This window comes from Pelodiscus sinensis, chromosome 2 (genome assembly GCF_049634645.1).
Source record: "Pelodiscus sinensis isolate JC-2024 chromosome 2, ASM4963464v1, whole genome shotgun sequence".
NCBI classification, from domain to species: Eukaryota; Metazoa; Chordata; order Testudines; family Trionychidae; genus Pelodiscus; species Pelodiscus sinensis.
The window spans coordinates 108588001-108602023 of record NC_134712.1 but is presented as its reverse complement, the minus strand read 5'-3'; the positions used below and the strand labels follow the sequence as shown (position 1 = coordinate 108602023).

At 41.7% G+C, this 14023-nt stretch overlaps 1 protein-coding gene across 1 annotated transcript; it reads right to left on the bottom strand.

Moving 5' to 3' along the window:
* Window positions 1–1938: 1938 nt before the first annotated feature.
* Window positions 1939–13391, bottom strand: LOC102462332 (transmembrane protein 14C-like). Its single transcript, XM_006138755.4, has 5 exons — window positions 13212–13391; window positions 11621–11697; window positions 8531–8632; window positions 3045–3132; window positions 1939–2792 (listed from the first exon to the last, which is right to left on the bottom strand). Exons 2-5 carry the CDS (start codon window positions 11694–11696, stop codon window positions 2735–2737), a joined length of 324 nt encoding a protein of 107 aa, XP_006138817.1. The 5' UTR covers window position 11697; window positions 13212–13391; the 3' UTR covers window positions 1939–2734.
* Between the last annotated feature and the right edge of the window lie 632 nt (window positions 13392–14023).

The window sequence follows — 14023 nt, the reverse complement described above, 5'->3', positions numbered from 1 at the left end:
CCAGATGAGAATAGATAAAGTGAGACTGACTCAGTCTCCCAGTTAAGGTGCTGGAGTGAAGCAGGTTTGCTTCCATCTTCACTGGGCCACCGGGTCTAATGAACAATATCCTTTCTGAAGGGCCTAGCTTCTTATGTAAAACATCTGAATTCACTGATGACGCTGGGAGAAACTGAGGAAGGGAGCATCCAATCTGGGAAGGAGAGAGCGATACAAGTAGAAACACCCAGTAATGGGAAACGTTACAGAGCAGACTTTCCACCTCACATAACTGCCTGGCAGGTCTCTAACCATTTTTTCCCCCAATGTTCAACCAGAGAATGTAAATCTAAAGCTGGTAAGCTAGGAAGTTTAGTATCATAAAATGATACTGTTTAATACCTCAGGCCATATCTTCTGAGCAGGGGATTGATCCTCAGTCAGCAACATCAGGATGCTGTCAGCTCACAGCACAATAAATGACGGAACTGGGACACAGCAAATGGCACTTTTAAAGCTTGTAGCAGAATAGCAGCTTGGTAGAGGCTTTGCATTAAAAACAGAGTCACGTGCTGTATTCTTAGAGCGAGGGGTAATGCAGAGCAGATCCTTGGTAACAGTATAGAAACCATTTCCCATTTAACAAGTTTCCCTCTCATCTAATTAAGTTTTGTTCCTCCTCAGTAGTTTGCTTTCAGAACTTAGTTCTCTGCTCATACTGTCTCTGCTAACAGTGACATGGGTGTTAATAGGTTAAAGGAGTGGTCTTCTGATTTACTGGAAGTCAGAGAAAAAAAATGAGCTGCTGTACATAGTGATGTTGCTGAGTCATGTCTCACGGATCTCCCTAGATCAGTGTTGGCTCTGTATCTCACTACCTCACATCTGCACTAGGAAATTATTTCAAAGTAAGTTATTTCAAAAGAATAACTCCCACAATAGCTATTTCTAAGTAAGCGTTATTCCTCATGGAAAGCTGGAGTTATTTCGAAATAACAGGCTTGGTAGCGTGGACACTCCACTTGTTACTTTGAAATAATTCCCTTGTGTAAACCAGGGTTATGGTAGCAGTAGTCACTCCTGCCAGAGGCACAATCTCTGGATGATAGATAAAACCTAGGGTTCTGAACATTCATGCTTATTAAAGATCTCCCTTTGCAGCTCCTTCCCCCCCACCCCAGCACTTCCTCTCCCTCCTTCCCCCCACCCTTTTAATCCTACCATTATGGCCAGATTCTAAATTGTTAGATTCTAGGGACCTAAATCCACCTTGGATACAGCATACTTAATTTTCTGCTTAAAATCACCTCATATTGTTATCATGGATCATTAAAGGGGTGCTCAGTTCCACCCAAGTAGCGGGTACACTTTATTGCTGGGTACTTGTAAAACACTTTATAATGACACTTATTCAGTCTGAAATATCCTAAACTTCTATAAATATGTTACTCTGTAGGACTGTACTAGATCAACCCTATCTTTCATGATTGTACCAAAATTTAACCCACAGAATGCACAGAAGACAGCTGTGTTAGTGATTATAAAATAAAGCCACACATTTGTCCATAAATGCTCAAACACTGTTAGAAATTAGAGGGTGAGTAAGGATGACCAGAACTTATTTTATATTCAGAATAGAAAATGCAAGCAATTGTGTATTGTAATTTGATGTCCACAATCCAAATACTCTTGAATAAATCTTGCTGAAATTATCTACAATAGAGGTTTCTTCTTGAAATAGTCTTTAATTCAGTGGTAATACAATGTATACACTTAATTATGTCTTCTCTTCTCTTCCCATCTTTCTTTACATGATCAAAGCCTGCATATGGATAATAGTGCACTGAAAAGATTTAAAACAAAAAAACAAAAAAAAACCACCGACCCAAAACCACACACACAAGCCGCAGGAAGTGTACAAACCTACCTGAATCCAGGCTGTTCTGATAAAGGATATAGTTTTGCAATACAAATTCTCACTTTTTATTAATATAAAGTTCAATCTCCTTTAAATGACATTTTGCTCAACATAATTTTGCAGTAAAATATTCAGCTGACTTTAGACACATTATTACAAACTTCAGTTGGGTAAAGCATTCACTGAAAGTTTGCATGCAGAGTGGGGATGTTAAAGTGTTTAGTTAGGCATACATGTAATTTCAGCGGTTACACTTTACACATGGGGAGTACCTCCCCCACCCCATGCTGCTGCCTCGGTCTCTGAGGCAGCAGCAAGGAGGGGAGGTGACTCCTTCCTGTTGTTCCGTACTGTTGCCTGTGATACAGAGGCAGCAGCATGGGGTTGGAGAAGGCCCGTGTGTGTAACCATATACACATTTACACTTTCAGATCCCTAATGCAGAGTAACTATATTATACATATATATATTTGTATTGTATTTGACCAAGTACTCCTGTTGGCCCACAGTGGGAATTTTCTTTATTATGTTTAGTGCCACTTCCCTCTCTTATATTCTCAATTTTTTTGACTGCTCAAAATGGAAGTAATGAAAATGTATTAAGAGAAATTTAAATTAACAGTAACCTAAACTTCCCAGCACAAAAGTAGGGATAAATATTGACTGCCAAAACAAGTGAAATTTTGTATACTTAGTACGCACCCATCCCATCAATTTTCCCCAATGTTTTTTTAAAAAAAAGACGATTTGATGTAAGAACAGTTATGTACTCTATACATTCAGGTAGCTGCATTTTCAGGCTTCCTGTTGACACATTAAGTCACATGATGGTCACAATTATGAATCATGGGGCTTTTCAATCATCTTCAATCCAAGTCTCCCGACCATTAATAGACTGTGTAAAGGAAAGCATTTATAAGTTCACAGAATTAAAAAAAAAAGTGCAGAGCAAACTTCTAAATACTCTCTTCCCCACTCCCAAAAAACCCACAAGTAGAACACTGAAATTATCTGATTTTAAAAAGATATATGAAATCTTATTTACATTTTTATAATCTTAGAATACAATAAATTTAACCCAAATTGAAATAAATAGGAGTGACTCAAACACATTGAGTAAGATTAGAAACAGCCTGTGGCATAGTACCTGGCACCAGCAATTAATCCTGCAGGCATGACTTTTCTAGAGTTGTAAAATCTCATTCCCATAACTCCAGCCAGTGTTCCAGATGCAACTAAATGAAAGATCAGATGACCAGTCAGAACTATTTCAGAGTCATGTGAGCAAGAAAGATATGCTAACTCCAACCAAGCAAAAAAAAATGAGTGATAAATAATAGCATCAAGCAAAGTATGAAATAGGATTAGTTTCATATACTAAAAGTCAAGAAAACAATTAAAAACAACAACACTGTTCTGTAAGGGGTAATACCTTAAACCCATGTTTACACACTGCACATGCCTAAAGTTCCCTTGGTAAAGAGTGCATCCTTGATCAGATATAAATTATTCCAATCACAATTCAGTAACCGATTCCCTCCACATCTTTGGGCAAATACCTCGGTTTGCCCAATTCATGCACATGTGTGCATGAGAGAGAATATATTTCCTCACTATTTCTCAGAACTGTTCTGAGGATTAGTTAATTTGTGTTTATAAAAGATTTTGAAGATGATCCATGCTAAATGTGTCTTAAGTATTGTTAACTTATTTCAAGAACCTGCACTATCTTCTATTAGCTGAGCTACAAGTGAGCATTATCCATCTTGATCAACCACTCTTGGCACAAAACTCATAGAGCTGATAAACTGAAGGGCCAAATACTGGAATAAAGCCGGTCCCTGACTTACGAACGAGTTACATACCAAACAGTAGGTCGTAACTCGATCTGTTCATAAGTCATATTACATTCACTTACGTACAGCCACGCTGTTCATAAGTGCGGATTTCGTTCGTAACTCAGGTTCCGGTTGTATAGGAGGCTGGTCGTAGATATGATGCGTTCGTAACTCGGGGACCGGCTGTACTACACACCTCCAATTACAGGGCTGAGTGATTAGAAAAATGTGCAAAGCTGATTCCTCAGCACAGAAGACATATGGACAAGGAAATCCTTAGCTCCATCATGTAGTAGCCAGCTCACAGCAATAATTGTAAAACATAAAAGTAAGCAGAATGGGAGACATCTGGGACCATTACCTATATGGGAATGGGATTAACAGATCCATCTGTGCACAGATCCACTGCTCAACTCCCCACAAATAATTCTAATGAGCCTATTTACTCAAGTAAGGGTTTCCAGGGTAGATCAATAGTTTGTATACAACTATAGCCTAGGTTTGAGCGGAAATGATATTTAAATTGGTTGCCTTTCACAAGTATTTTGTTAAAACTACCTTAAAACCTAATGAACTGATCACCATAAATGTAATCAAACAAAAATATTTAGTGGCAATTAATGCACCTTCTCCATTCAAAAATCTGGATATATGAAGAAAAAACTTATGTGCTTTTATATAACAATAGATAAGCACATCTGAGTGTCTCACATTCCAAGTGACTGGGGAGTTATTTTGCCTTCACAATGCTGACATTAAGGTTTTGTGTTATGCCACCTTCATTAAACTTGCAGTATGTATTGCTTTGAGAATCTGTTGGAGATGGGAGTGAAAGCCTTACAGAGCTCAGACGTGCATATCAACAGGGTTAGACAAATAATACAATCTACTCGCCCGGGGCGAGTAGATTGCAACCCAGAAGAGCCGGGTTTGGGCGATCTGCGCATGCGCAGATCGCCGGACAGCGTGGCTGGCGAGCAAGGCTCGCCGTGGTTCGGCAAGCCCTGCATATCAACATTGCTATAAGCAATATGAAGGTGAAAAGGAATACACAATCTTTCTCTGTTATTTCCATAGTTCTAAGGTTTAAGCAGGTGGCAAGCCACAATCTTAACTGCCATTGAATTAATTTTTGTTTGCTAACTTACTGGGATTTTCTATGCAGCTTGGGGAGAAAGGAAGTTGCACCTGCGTGGGAACCAAAGGAATAAACTGCCCTGCTGAAGCAGCAGCTAAGTTGACCATCATGAAGAGTGAGACAGTGTGATGTTCCCCAGTAAACTGGGATCTTGTAACATTTTAATAACTTATCAATTGGAATAAAAAGTAAACAAAGAGTAACCCTCTTCATTTAGCAGAGAAAACATAACCTCCCCGTTGGAGGGAACCTCTGTGAAGGAACAGTTGCAGCAGCACCGTCTCATCCCTGCCTTACAGCAGTAGAAATGCCTATTGCACTCCCTCCTCCCAGCCAATATAAAGCACATGGCTCAATGTGAGATCCCTGCCCGTGACAACCATCAATTTGGGCAAGACCAAGGATAGCACTGATGACCTCTAGAGCCAAAATAATGCATTTTTACAGCTTGCTCTGTAGAGGTATGCTCTCAAGCTAAGAGTAGTCACCGAGAGACATTCTCTGTGGATCAGACACAGAGGGTTACACTTAACATGGCCTGCTTCCTTTGTGTTATACGAACAAAAGGTACGCCAGGTGGCTGCAATAGGAAACACATATTTTGGTGAGTCACACCCTTTTACAGATTGTAATTTTAAACAAAAATCTCTGACCAAAAGTAGTAATTCTTTATGTGAACTGCATACAACCATTCACCTCCCAGCAGCAGCAGAGTTTGAACTTCTTGACCTTCAGATACCCTATTAGGCCCTTAATATTTGAGCTACGAGTTTTGCTTTCTGGACCTGTCATTGGAGGAGGACTTGACACACACTTTTAAGTGGGTTACACTGTTGATCAGAACCTGTGGCTCTGGGAAAAGAATGTGGTTTACAGCTGTTAAGGACATGATAACCCAAAACGGTTTTAGTCTCTCTGAAAGACATGTGGTGCAGTGGAGAAGATTAGGGTTGGTTATCTTAGGGTTCTGCACCTGCACTAAACTTGCATAAACTGTTAACTTATTTATTTTTTTAAAAAGGGACGGAGGGAAAGAAGTTTGGCATCAACAGCTCTTTCCTGTCTTTTAGGTAAGGGTTCATGGCTGCAATAAGTAGTAGGAGAGTGAACTGTAGAGGAACTTAAACAGCATACAGAAAGTGACACAGCATATAGAAAGTGACAGTGTTGAACTCCTAGTCTCCTCTTTCCTAGCCTAAAGGCAGCATTTGTTGGTGGCTTCTCTCTCACCATTTCTGGAAGTGATGACCATTCATATCCCCACGATTTTTCTTCACACTGAAATTAGGCAGGTTTAGCTTGACCTGTTTTTCATTAAAACAAACATGTCATACAATACAGGACTATGTAGCACTTTAAAGACTAACAAGATGGTTTATTAGATGATGAGCTTTCGTGGGCCAGACCCACTTCCTCAGATCAAATAGTGGAAGAAAATAGTCACAACCATATATACCAAAGGATACAATTAAAAAAAATGAACACATATGAAAAGGACAAATCACATTTCAGAACAAAAGGGGAATGTGTGTGTGTGGGGGGGGGGTAAATGTCTGTGAGTTAATGGTATTAGAGGTGATAATTGGGGAAGCTATCTTAGTAATGGGTAAGATAACTAGAGTGTTTGTTGAGACCCACGCGTAAAGTGTTGAATTTTAGCATGAATGACAGTTCAGAGGATTCCCTTTCAAGTGCAGATTTAAAAGGTCTTTGAAGTAGGATGCAGGTAATTAAGTCGTTGAGACAATGTCCTTTCTGGTTGAAATGGCAAGAAACTGTTTTTTCTTTGTGATCCTGTCTAATATCTGTTTTGTGGGCATTGATCCTTTGGCGAAGTGTCTGAGACGTTTGTCCAATGTACATAGCAGACGGACACTTTCAGCACATGATAGCATAAATTATTCCTTTTCAATTTATTCATAAATGATCTGGAGAAAGGGGTAAGCAGTGAGGTAGTAAAGTTTGCAGATGATACCAAACTGTTTAGGATAGTCAAGACACAAGCAGACTGTGAGGGACTCCAAGAAGATCTCACCAAACTGAGTGATTGGGCAACAAAATGGCAAATGAAATTTAATGTGGATAAGTGTAAAGTAATGCACATCGGGAAAAATAATCCCAACTATACGTACAGTATGATGGGGGCTAATTTGGCTATGACAAATCAGGAAAGAGATCTTGGAGTTATCGTGGACAGTTCTCTGAAAACTTCCACACAGAGTGCAGCGGCGGTCAAAAAGGCAAATAGGATGCTAGGAATTATTAGGAAAGAGATAGAAAATAAGACCCAGAATATCTTACTGCCCCTGTATAAAACTAGGGTACGCCCACATCTTGAATACTGTGTACAGATGTGAGCTCCTCACCTCAAAAAAGATATTTTAGCCTTGGAAAGGGTTCAGAAAAGGGCAACTAAAATGATTAGGGGTTTGGAATGGGTCCCATATGAGGAGAGGTTAAAGCGACTGGGACTTTTCAGTTTAGAAAAGAGGAGACTGAGGGGGGATATGATAGAGGTCTATAAAATCATGAGTGGTGTGGAGAGGGCTGATAAAGAAAAGTTATTTATTAGTTCCCATAATAGAAGAACTAGAGAACACCAAATAAAATTAATGGGTAGCAGGTTTAAAACTAATAAAATAAAGTTCTTCTTCACACAGCGTGTAGTCAACCTGTGGAACTCCTTGCCAGAGGAGGCTGTGAAGGTTAGGACTATAATAGAGTTTAAAGAGAAGATAGATAATTTCATGGAGGTTAGGTCCATAAAAGGCTATTAGCCAGGGGATAAAATGGTGTCCTTGGCCTCTGTTTGTCAGAGGCTGGAGAGGGATGGCAGGAGACAAATCGCTTGATCATTGTCTTCGGTCCACCCTCTTGGGGCACCTGGTGCTGGCCACTGTCGGTAGACAGGATACTGGGCTAGATGGACCTTTGGTCTGACCCAGTATGGCCGTTCTTATGCTACCCCCACCCCCGCATTCCCCTTCTGTTCTGAAATTTGATTTGTCCTTTTCATATGTGTTCATTTTTTTAAATTGTATCCTTTGGTATATATGGTTGTGACTATTTTCTTCCACTATTTGATCTGAGGAAGTGGGTCTGGCCCACGAAAGCTCATCATCTAATAAACCATCTTGTTAGTCTTTAAAGTGCTACATAGTCCTGTATTTTGCTTCAGCTACACCAGACTAACACGGCTACATTTCTACCACTATGTCATACAATGGCTCTATAGACCAACACCCATGATGTATGGATACGAATTAGTATATGAAGATAACAATGTGGCTAAAAGTCGGGACCTGGATTGATTTAAATTTATTGCAAAAAGAGCACAAAGAAAAATGAGAAACTAGCAGGAAAGGATGTGGGAGGCACACCAAAGGGAATGATTTTTAAACTCCTATTATTCTCTCTATCAATTAATTTTTATGAAACCATCATGAAAAATTCAAATAGTGAAAAAACCCCATAAAATATAAACAGAGCACTATTCCCGTGAGAGTTTTACAAAATAAAGGTTTCACTGCCCTATTAAAAATGAACTTTCAAGTACAATATTAACTATTGTGCACAAAACTGCTTCACCATAATATATACCCTTGAAATGTTATTAACCTAAGTTTACTTTACTTAGATATTTTAAAGTAGACTCACTCAGAGAAAGCCACACATTCTTTGGATTCTGAGACAGCTGGTAAGCACCCAGTCCAGCTAAGCTTCCAAAGAGAAGACCAGCAGCTAGAGATGGGACACTACCTTGAATAAATAAAAAAATAATGCACTTATTACAAGACCAGACAAGAACTTGGTCCATAAGCCAAGCAAACAAAACAATCATCTTCATTAACTGTTACAGGATCGACTAGAATTTAGATCAAATAGGAGAGGATGTTCATATCTGAATAGGCTGGCTTTTGTTAAGAAAGTCATTATATAGATTAAAACGTATTAAACTAATTGCACGTAACATTGCAGTACTTACTTCTTTCACATGCAAATAAGTCATTGATAAATTAAAAACAATAAAAAAAGAGTCACCAGAATAAAAGCATCAGACATGACCTTTGATGGGTAAAACAACTTTTTTCCATAAAATATTTCCAAAGCTCTTGAAAGGTACGAGCATGAAAATAAAGGAATTAATTAAGTAGGGTGGCACAGATTTCACACAGTAACAGCCTGAGATTAGAAAAAGGAAATTTAAATTAGCAAGGCAAGACAATTAGACAACTTGCCAAGAATGTCTAGGAGGCACCAACAATAAAAGTATTCAAGGTTAAACACACCAAAAGCCCAAACCCAAAGCCACTGGAAACAACAGCCAAAAACAAAACATAACAAAAACACCTTCATTGACTTGAGTGGGCTTTAGATCTGGTCCTTCATGCCAAGGATAACCTTGCACCATTGACAAAAGATGGATGCTATTTTCAGCCCTATACTCAGTGATTTGTAAGTCTGTATATGGAATTGACAAAATATCATCACCTTTAATACATGCTAAAAAGAGCATTCCATGCCTATCGCTAATGGTGACAGCATTCTGTCTGTTCTATTTGCAGGTCACCATTAAAATAATCTGAAGTTGTAAGGCCAGTATGATAAAGGTTTTGACTCCAGGTTTGACAGAATGATTAGCAATAAGAAGCTGATCATTCTTCAGTCATAAATACAGCAACTGGACTATTGGTTCAGATCCCACATTTGGGATAAGACAGGGAAAGGAGGTGCAGGCTACACTCATTTGTGTAAGGAAAAGATACACACCTTAGCAAATGGCTACTCTATCCCATTCAATTCAGCTGTGTAGCAACAGTTTCTTCTCCAAATATAAGGTAACTGGTTTCCGTAGAATGACCTCTGCATACCTGAATTTTGTCTCAATGATCTAGAATTATGAGATTCCCATGCCCACGACTACTCTCATACACTACCTACTTCCCCCTGCCATCCCTTGGCATAACTGGTGGTGGGTAACAGGGGAATGGTGCCAGGGTGTCTCCATCATGCATACAGATTGGTTTTGGACCACCCCACTGAATACAATGCAGGCAAGACTGGCTCCATCATTAAGTACCGAAACATAACAAGACCTAAAGTAATTATATACACACTTGGACATTTGAATATATGCTCAGACAGGCACTCAGCCTACAAATAGTGACATCATTAGGTAAGTCAGCTCTTTTTTGTGTGGATATCAGATGGTCAGTTGACCATTTTCAGGTTTAAGTTAAAAGTAGATGGCTAAAGAATAAAGGGAACATAACTATGTACACAGCCATTTACTCTGTTACTTTTTCTTTATTTTTAATATGGTTCTCCCATACTTTTACTGTTACAGACAGGTCTCAGTTATTAGCAGTCTCTCATTCCCCTGTTAAGTCACCTCACTTGTTTTTACTCCTCCCCTCAAAAAAATCCTCTTTCCTCTCAGACTGGAAGTCAAAAGACTTGACTATGCCACTGAATTACAACCTGAACACATACAAGTCACTTAAATTCTGGGCTTCAGTTTCCACATCTGGAAACAGAGGATAAGAATGCTTACTATTTTGTACACTGCTCTGAGAATTACTGAGCAAAAAGTCAGTGTCAGTTCCAAGTGTTGTTCATTCCCGCCACTGGTCATCTACAGGATGAAGCAAGCTAGTGGAAAGCACATTAAGTTCTCTGAAGCGCCCCTTTATTCACATTTGTGCACAAAACTCTTACTGAATTCAATGACATATGAACTAGGGGTGTGAAAGGTTAACCAGCTAACCGGTAACATCACCTTAAATGGGTAATGCTTACTGGCTCTGGTTAACCACAGAGACTAGAGCAACTGTTCTTCCCCCCCACCCACCCCCGTGCAGGGGGCTGCTCTAGCCCCATGGGGCCCAATGCATGCAAGGACTGCTCCAGCTGGTGCCCCCCCCCCCCTTCAGGTTACATGCTGGCAAGAACTTGGCTCCCAAGAAAGCAGCTTCTCTGTGACCAGGCTAACAGCTCCATTCCCAGGAAGCTGAGCCAGCAGGGTCTGGTGGCCCTGTTCCCAGGGAAGCTTCACTTAGGACTCTGCAGTATAAAGCTTATTTAAGTTTTAGATGGCAGAGCCCACAGCATGTGTAACTGCTAGGGTTTTCAGCTGTTACATAGTTACCTTTTTAATCAACTGTTTACATCCCTAATAAAAGCAAGTTCTAGGGTTCCCTTCCCACATGAACTGAGGCCTCCCATGGCAAGAATTTTACAACTGATGAGCCACAGTTCTGTGGGAAGGAGTGCAAATGCAGAAAAGCAGAACTGGAAGCAGCAGATCAAGGAATAACGTTCCAAGTGCAACCATGTTCAGTGCAGCTCTGCCACAAAATATTGCTAAAGAATTCTGACTTGTTTGTGCTATGTCACAGTATTTACAGAAAGGTTACAATGGAAAGCTGAGCTCTCTAAATATTTACAGTTTAAATGTAAACTTCTACATGTATCATTTTTAGAAGTCATAAGGGGACATTTTGCAATGTACAAAATGATGCTAAATGATAAAAAAACAAAATTAAAAGCCACTAACAGTTAACCTTTTTATATATTATCTAAAAATATAAAGTAGGTCACGGATATTCAAGACATCAGCAATAAAGCCTTTGTGAAGCAAGCTTACAACAATTCATGAAGGCCATCAGTAGATGGATGGGTGTTTCCACTCCCGAACATCTGATTCAATTATGCACCAGAGAATTTGAGGATTTATCAATACTATACCTGCTTTTACGTAGCCAATTATTCCACCTGATGCAACCAATGCTGCATAGCCAAAGCCTATCCAGTCCAAACCCATTCTGGGAACATAACAAGGAAATCAGAATTATATTAGTTCTTTTCATTCCTTCCTTCCAGTTTATACATCAACTTTCTACAATTTAAGATTCATTTTAACTTACTTTAATGTTCACACAGATATTAACTTGATAACACTTGAAACAGATGTTCTTATTTATAATGTACAATTTATGTATAATGATTAAAGGTTGGGCAACAGCAAAACAAACTTCCTATACTGCTCTGTTTTTAGGCAAGTTATTGGCATTCATTGAAAAACAAAAGCGGTAAGGAGTCCTGTGACACCTTATAGACTAACCGAAGTGTTGGAGCATAAGTTTTCGTGGGCAAAGACATGCATCTGACGAAGTGGGTCTTTGCCCGTGGAAGCTTATGCTCCAACACTTTGGTTAGTCTATAAGGTGCCACAGTACTCCTTGCCGCTTTTGCAGATTCAGACTAACACAGCTACCCCTCTGATAATTGAAAAAAAGAACATACATACACCACAACTTAAAACCCTAAGAACATGAAAGCACCCTTATATCAGTGTATCTGGATGCAAAGGTAAAGGCAACCCATAGGAATGGGTGAACTGTTCTGGACTGACTGACAGACTATCAAACACATTAAGTACAGAATATTGAAGTAGATTTTAAATGAGTTTGATGAAAATTGAACTAAATTGAATTAAAGCCCAAAGAGAAGGATTAGATCGCTCCAATGTGTTAGGAAGTTGGTTCAGTGCAGTGTGTATTTCTAATGGTTTCAGACAGCAGCACTGAAGTTGCTCCTCAATAGAAGCCATTGGTAATGTTTCCATGTCAAGCATCCTAAGTAAGTCTATAATAAAAATGTAAGAGGTAACAAAACTCATTGTCCAGCTCTAGCCCAGAACATCCCTGAAACAGCAGAGCTGGGCCATGATGCCAGATCAGATGCGTATCTGGACTTTCTGCACCTTCAGGGGCATCCAGATCTAGGTTTGGATTCAGCCCAGTATGCACAGAGGGGGCCAGCCCCTATTCTGGAGCCAAGCTTCCCCATAGTGTGGGAAAACTCAGAGATTGGGGGGGCTGATTCGGGCTTGTTTCTGTAAGAAGACCCCTTGCTGCGATCACCTAAGCGGGGTGCAGTGACTACAGGAAAGCATCAGAGGGGTAGCCAAACGAGTCTGTAACAGGAAAAACTTAAAAAGCAACAAATAGTCTAGTAGCACCTCGGAGAATAACAAAACGTGTAGATGGTATCACGAGCGTTAGTGGGCAAAACCCACTTCTTCAGATGACCAGAGTATTAAAAGTCCAGATCCAAGAATAAATAAGGGGGGGGAGGGGAGGAGAAAAAAAAAAGGAGAAGCAGTTTGCCAGCCCGACGCTTGCAAGTAGGGAACAGCCCCGCTCTGGCCAGAGGGGAACCCCCCCCACCACCTCGAGCCCGGGGTCCCCAACTGCAACCCAGCGCACACTCCTCGCCCTGCGCACTGGCACCTTCGCCCGCCCCGCAGAACAAACCGGGCGCCCCGCGCACTGACCTGCCCAGGCGCCCAAAGAGCCACCGCGGAGCCGCAGCACCAGGGGGCGGGGCGTCCCGACCTTCCACCCCCGAACCTTGCGGGGGGGGGAGGAGGGACGAGCCAGCCAATCAGAGCCGCGCCCGGAGTAGCCGGCTGGGGAAAGTGTGGCCGGGCCCCGCACAGCCCGGGGTTTCCCTCCCTTTCTGCCCAGGGGCGCTCTGGTCACTACCCCCGCCCCCAGCAGCCGCGCGCCTCTCCCAGCAAGTCTCCTCCCCGCGTGGGGCGGGCAGGCCACAGGCTCCTCCCCCTCTTCCCCGCGTGCATCAGGCTGGCAGCCGGGCGGGGTGCGCGAGACTTGGGGGGAGGGGGAGGAACACTTGAGTTCGGGCTCGTGTTTCCTTAGCAGGAGCCTCCCTCTGCAGGCGCCGCAGGGAGAGACCAGAGGGAAGGGAAGTGGCGCCCGGTGACAGCGCGTTTCCCTGCCCCGCCCGCGGTCCCCGTCCAGGATCCCCCTGAGCCCGCGGGGAGGGAAGGGGCAGGCTCGTCCTGTGACCCTTGGGAGCGGCGCACACCCCTGCGGGTCCCGCTGCGAGCGGGGCTAGAGGTGCAAGGAACAGAAGCCAGGACTGTGCAGCCCTCTAAAGACTAACAAGATGGCTTATTAGGGGAAGACTTTGTGAGAGAAATGGTTCAAGGGGAACCTCCTGAATGCTCCCCCCCCTCACCCCACGACGGGGAAGAGACGGAGCACTTTGGGGTGGGTCACTTTTCCGCCTCTTACCTTGCTCACAAGCAACCCACCACAATGGGTGCAACCGTGATCAACAGCT

Coding starts and splice junctions, on each gene's coding strand:
- LOC102462332 (XM_006138755.4), bottom strand. CDS start 11,696: ATGGGTTTGGACTGGATAGGCTTTGGCTATGCAGCATTGGTTGCATCA. Junction 3,133..8,530: donor GAATGTGTGGCTTTCTCTGA/GTGAGTCTACTT, acceptor TCTTTCATTTAG/TTGCATCTGGAACACTGGCT. Junction 2,793..3,044: donor GGATTAATTGCTGGTGCCAG/GTACTATGCCAC, acceptor TCCTTTACACAG/TCTATTAATGGTCGGGAGAC.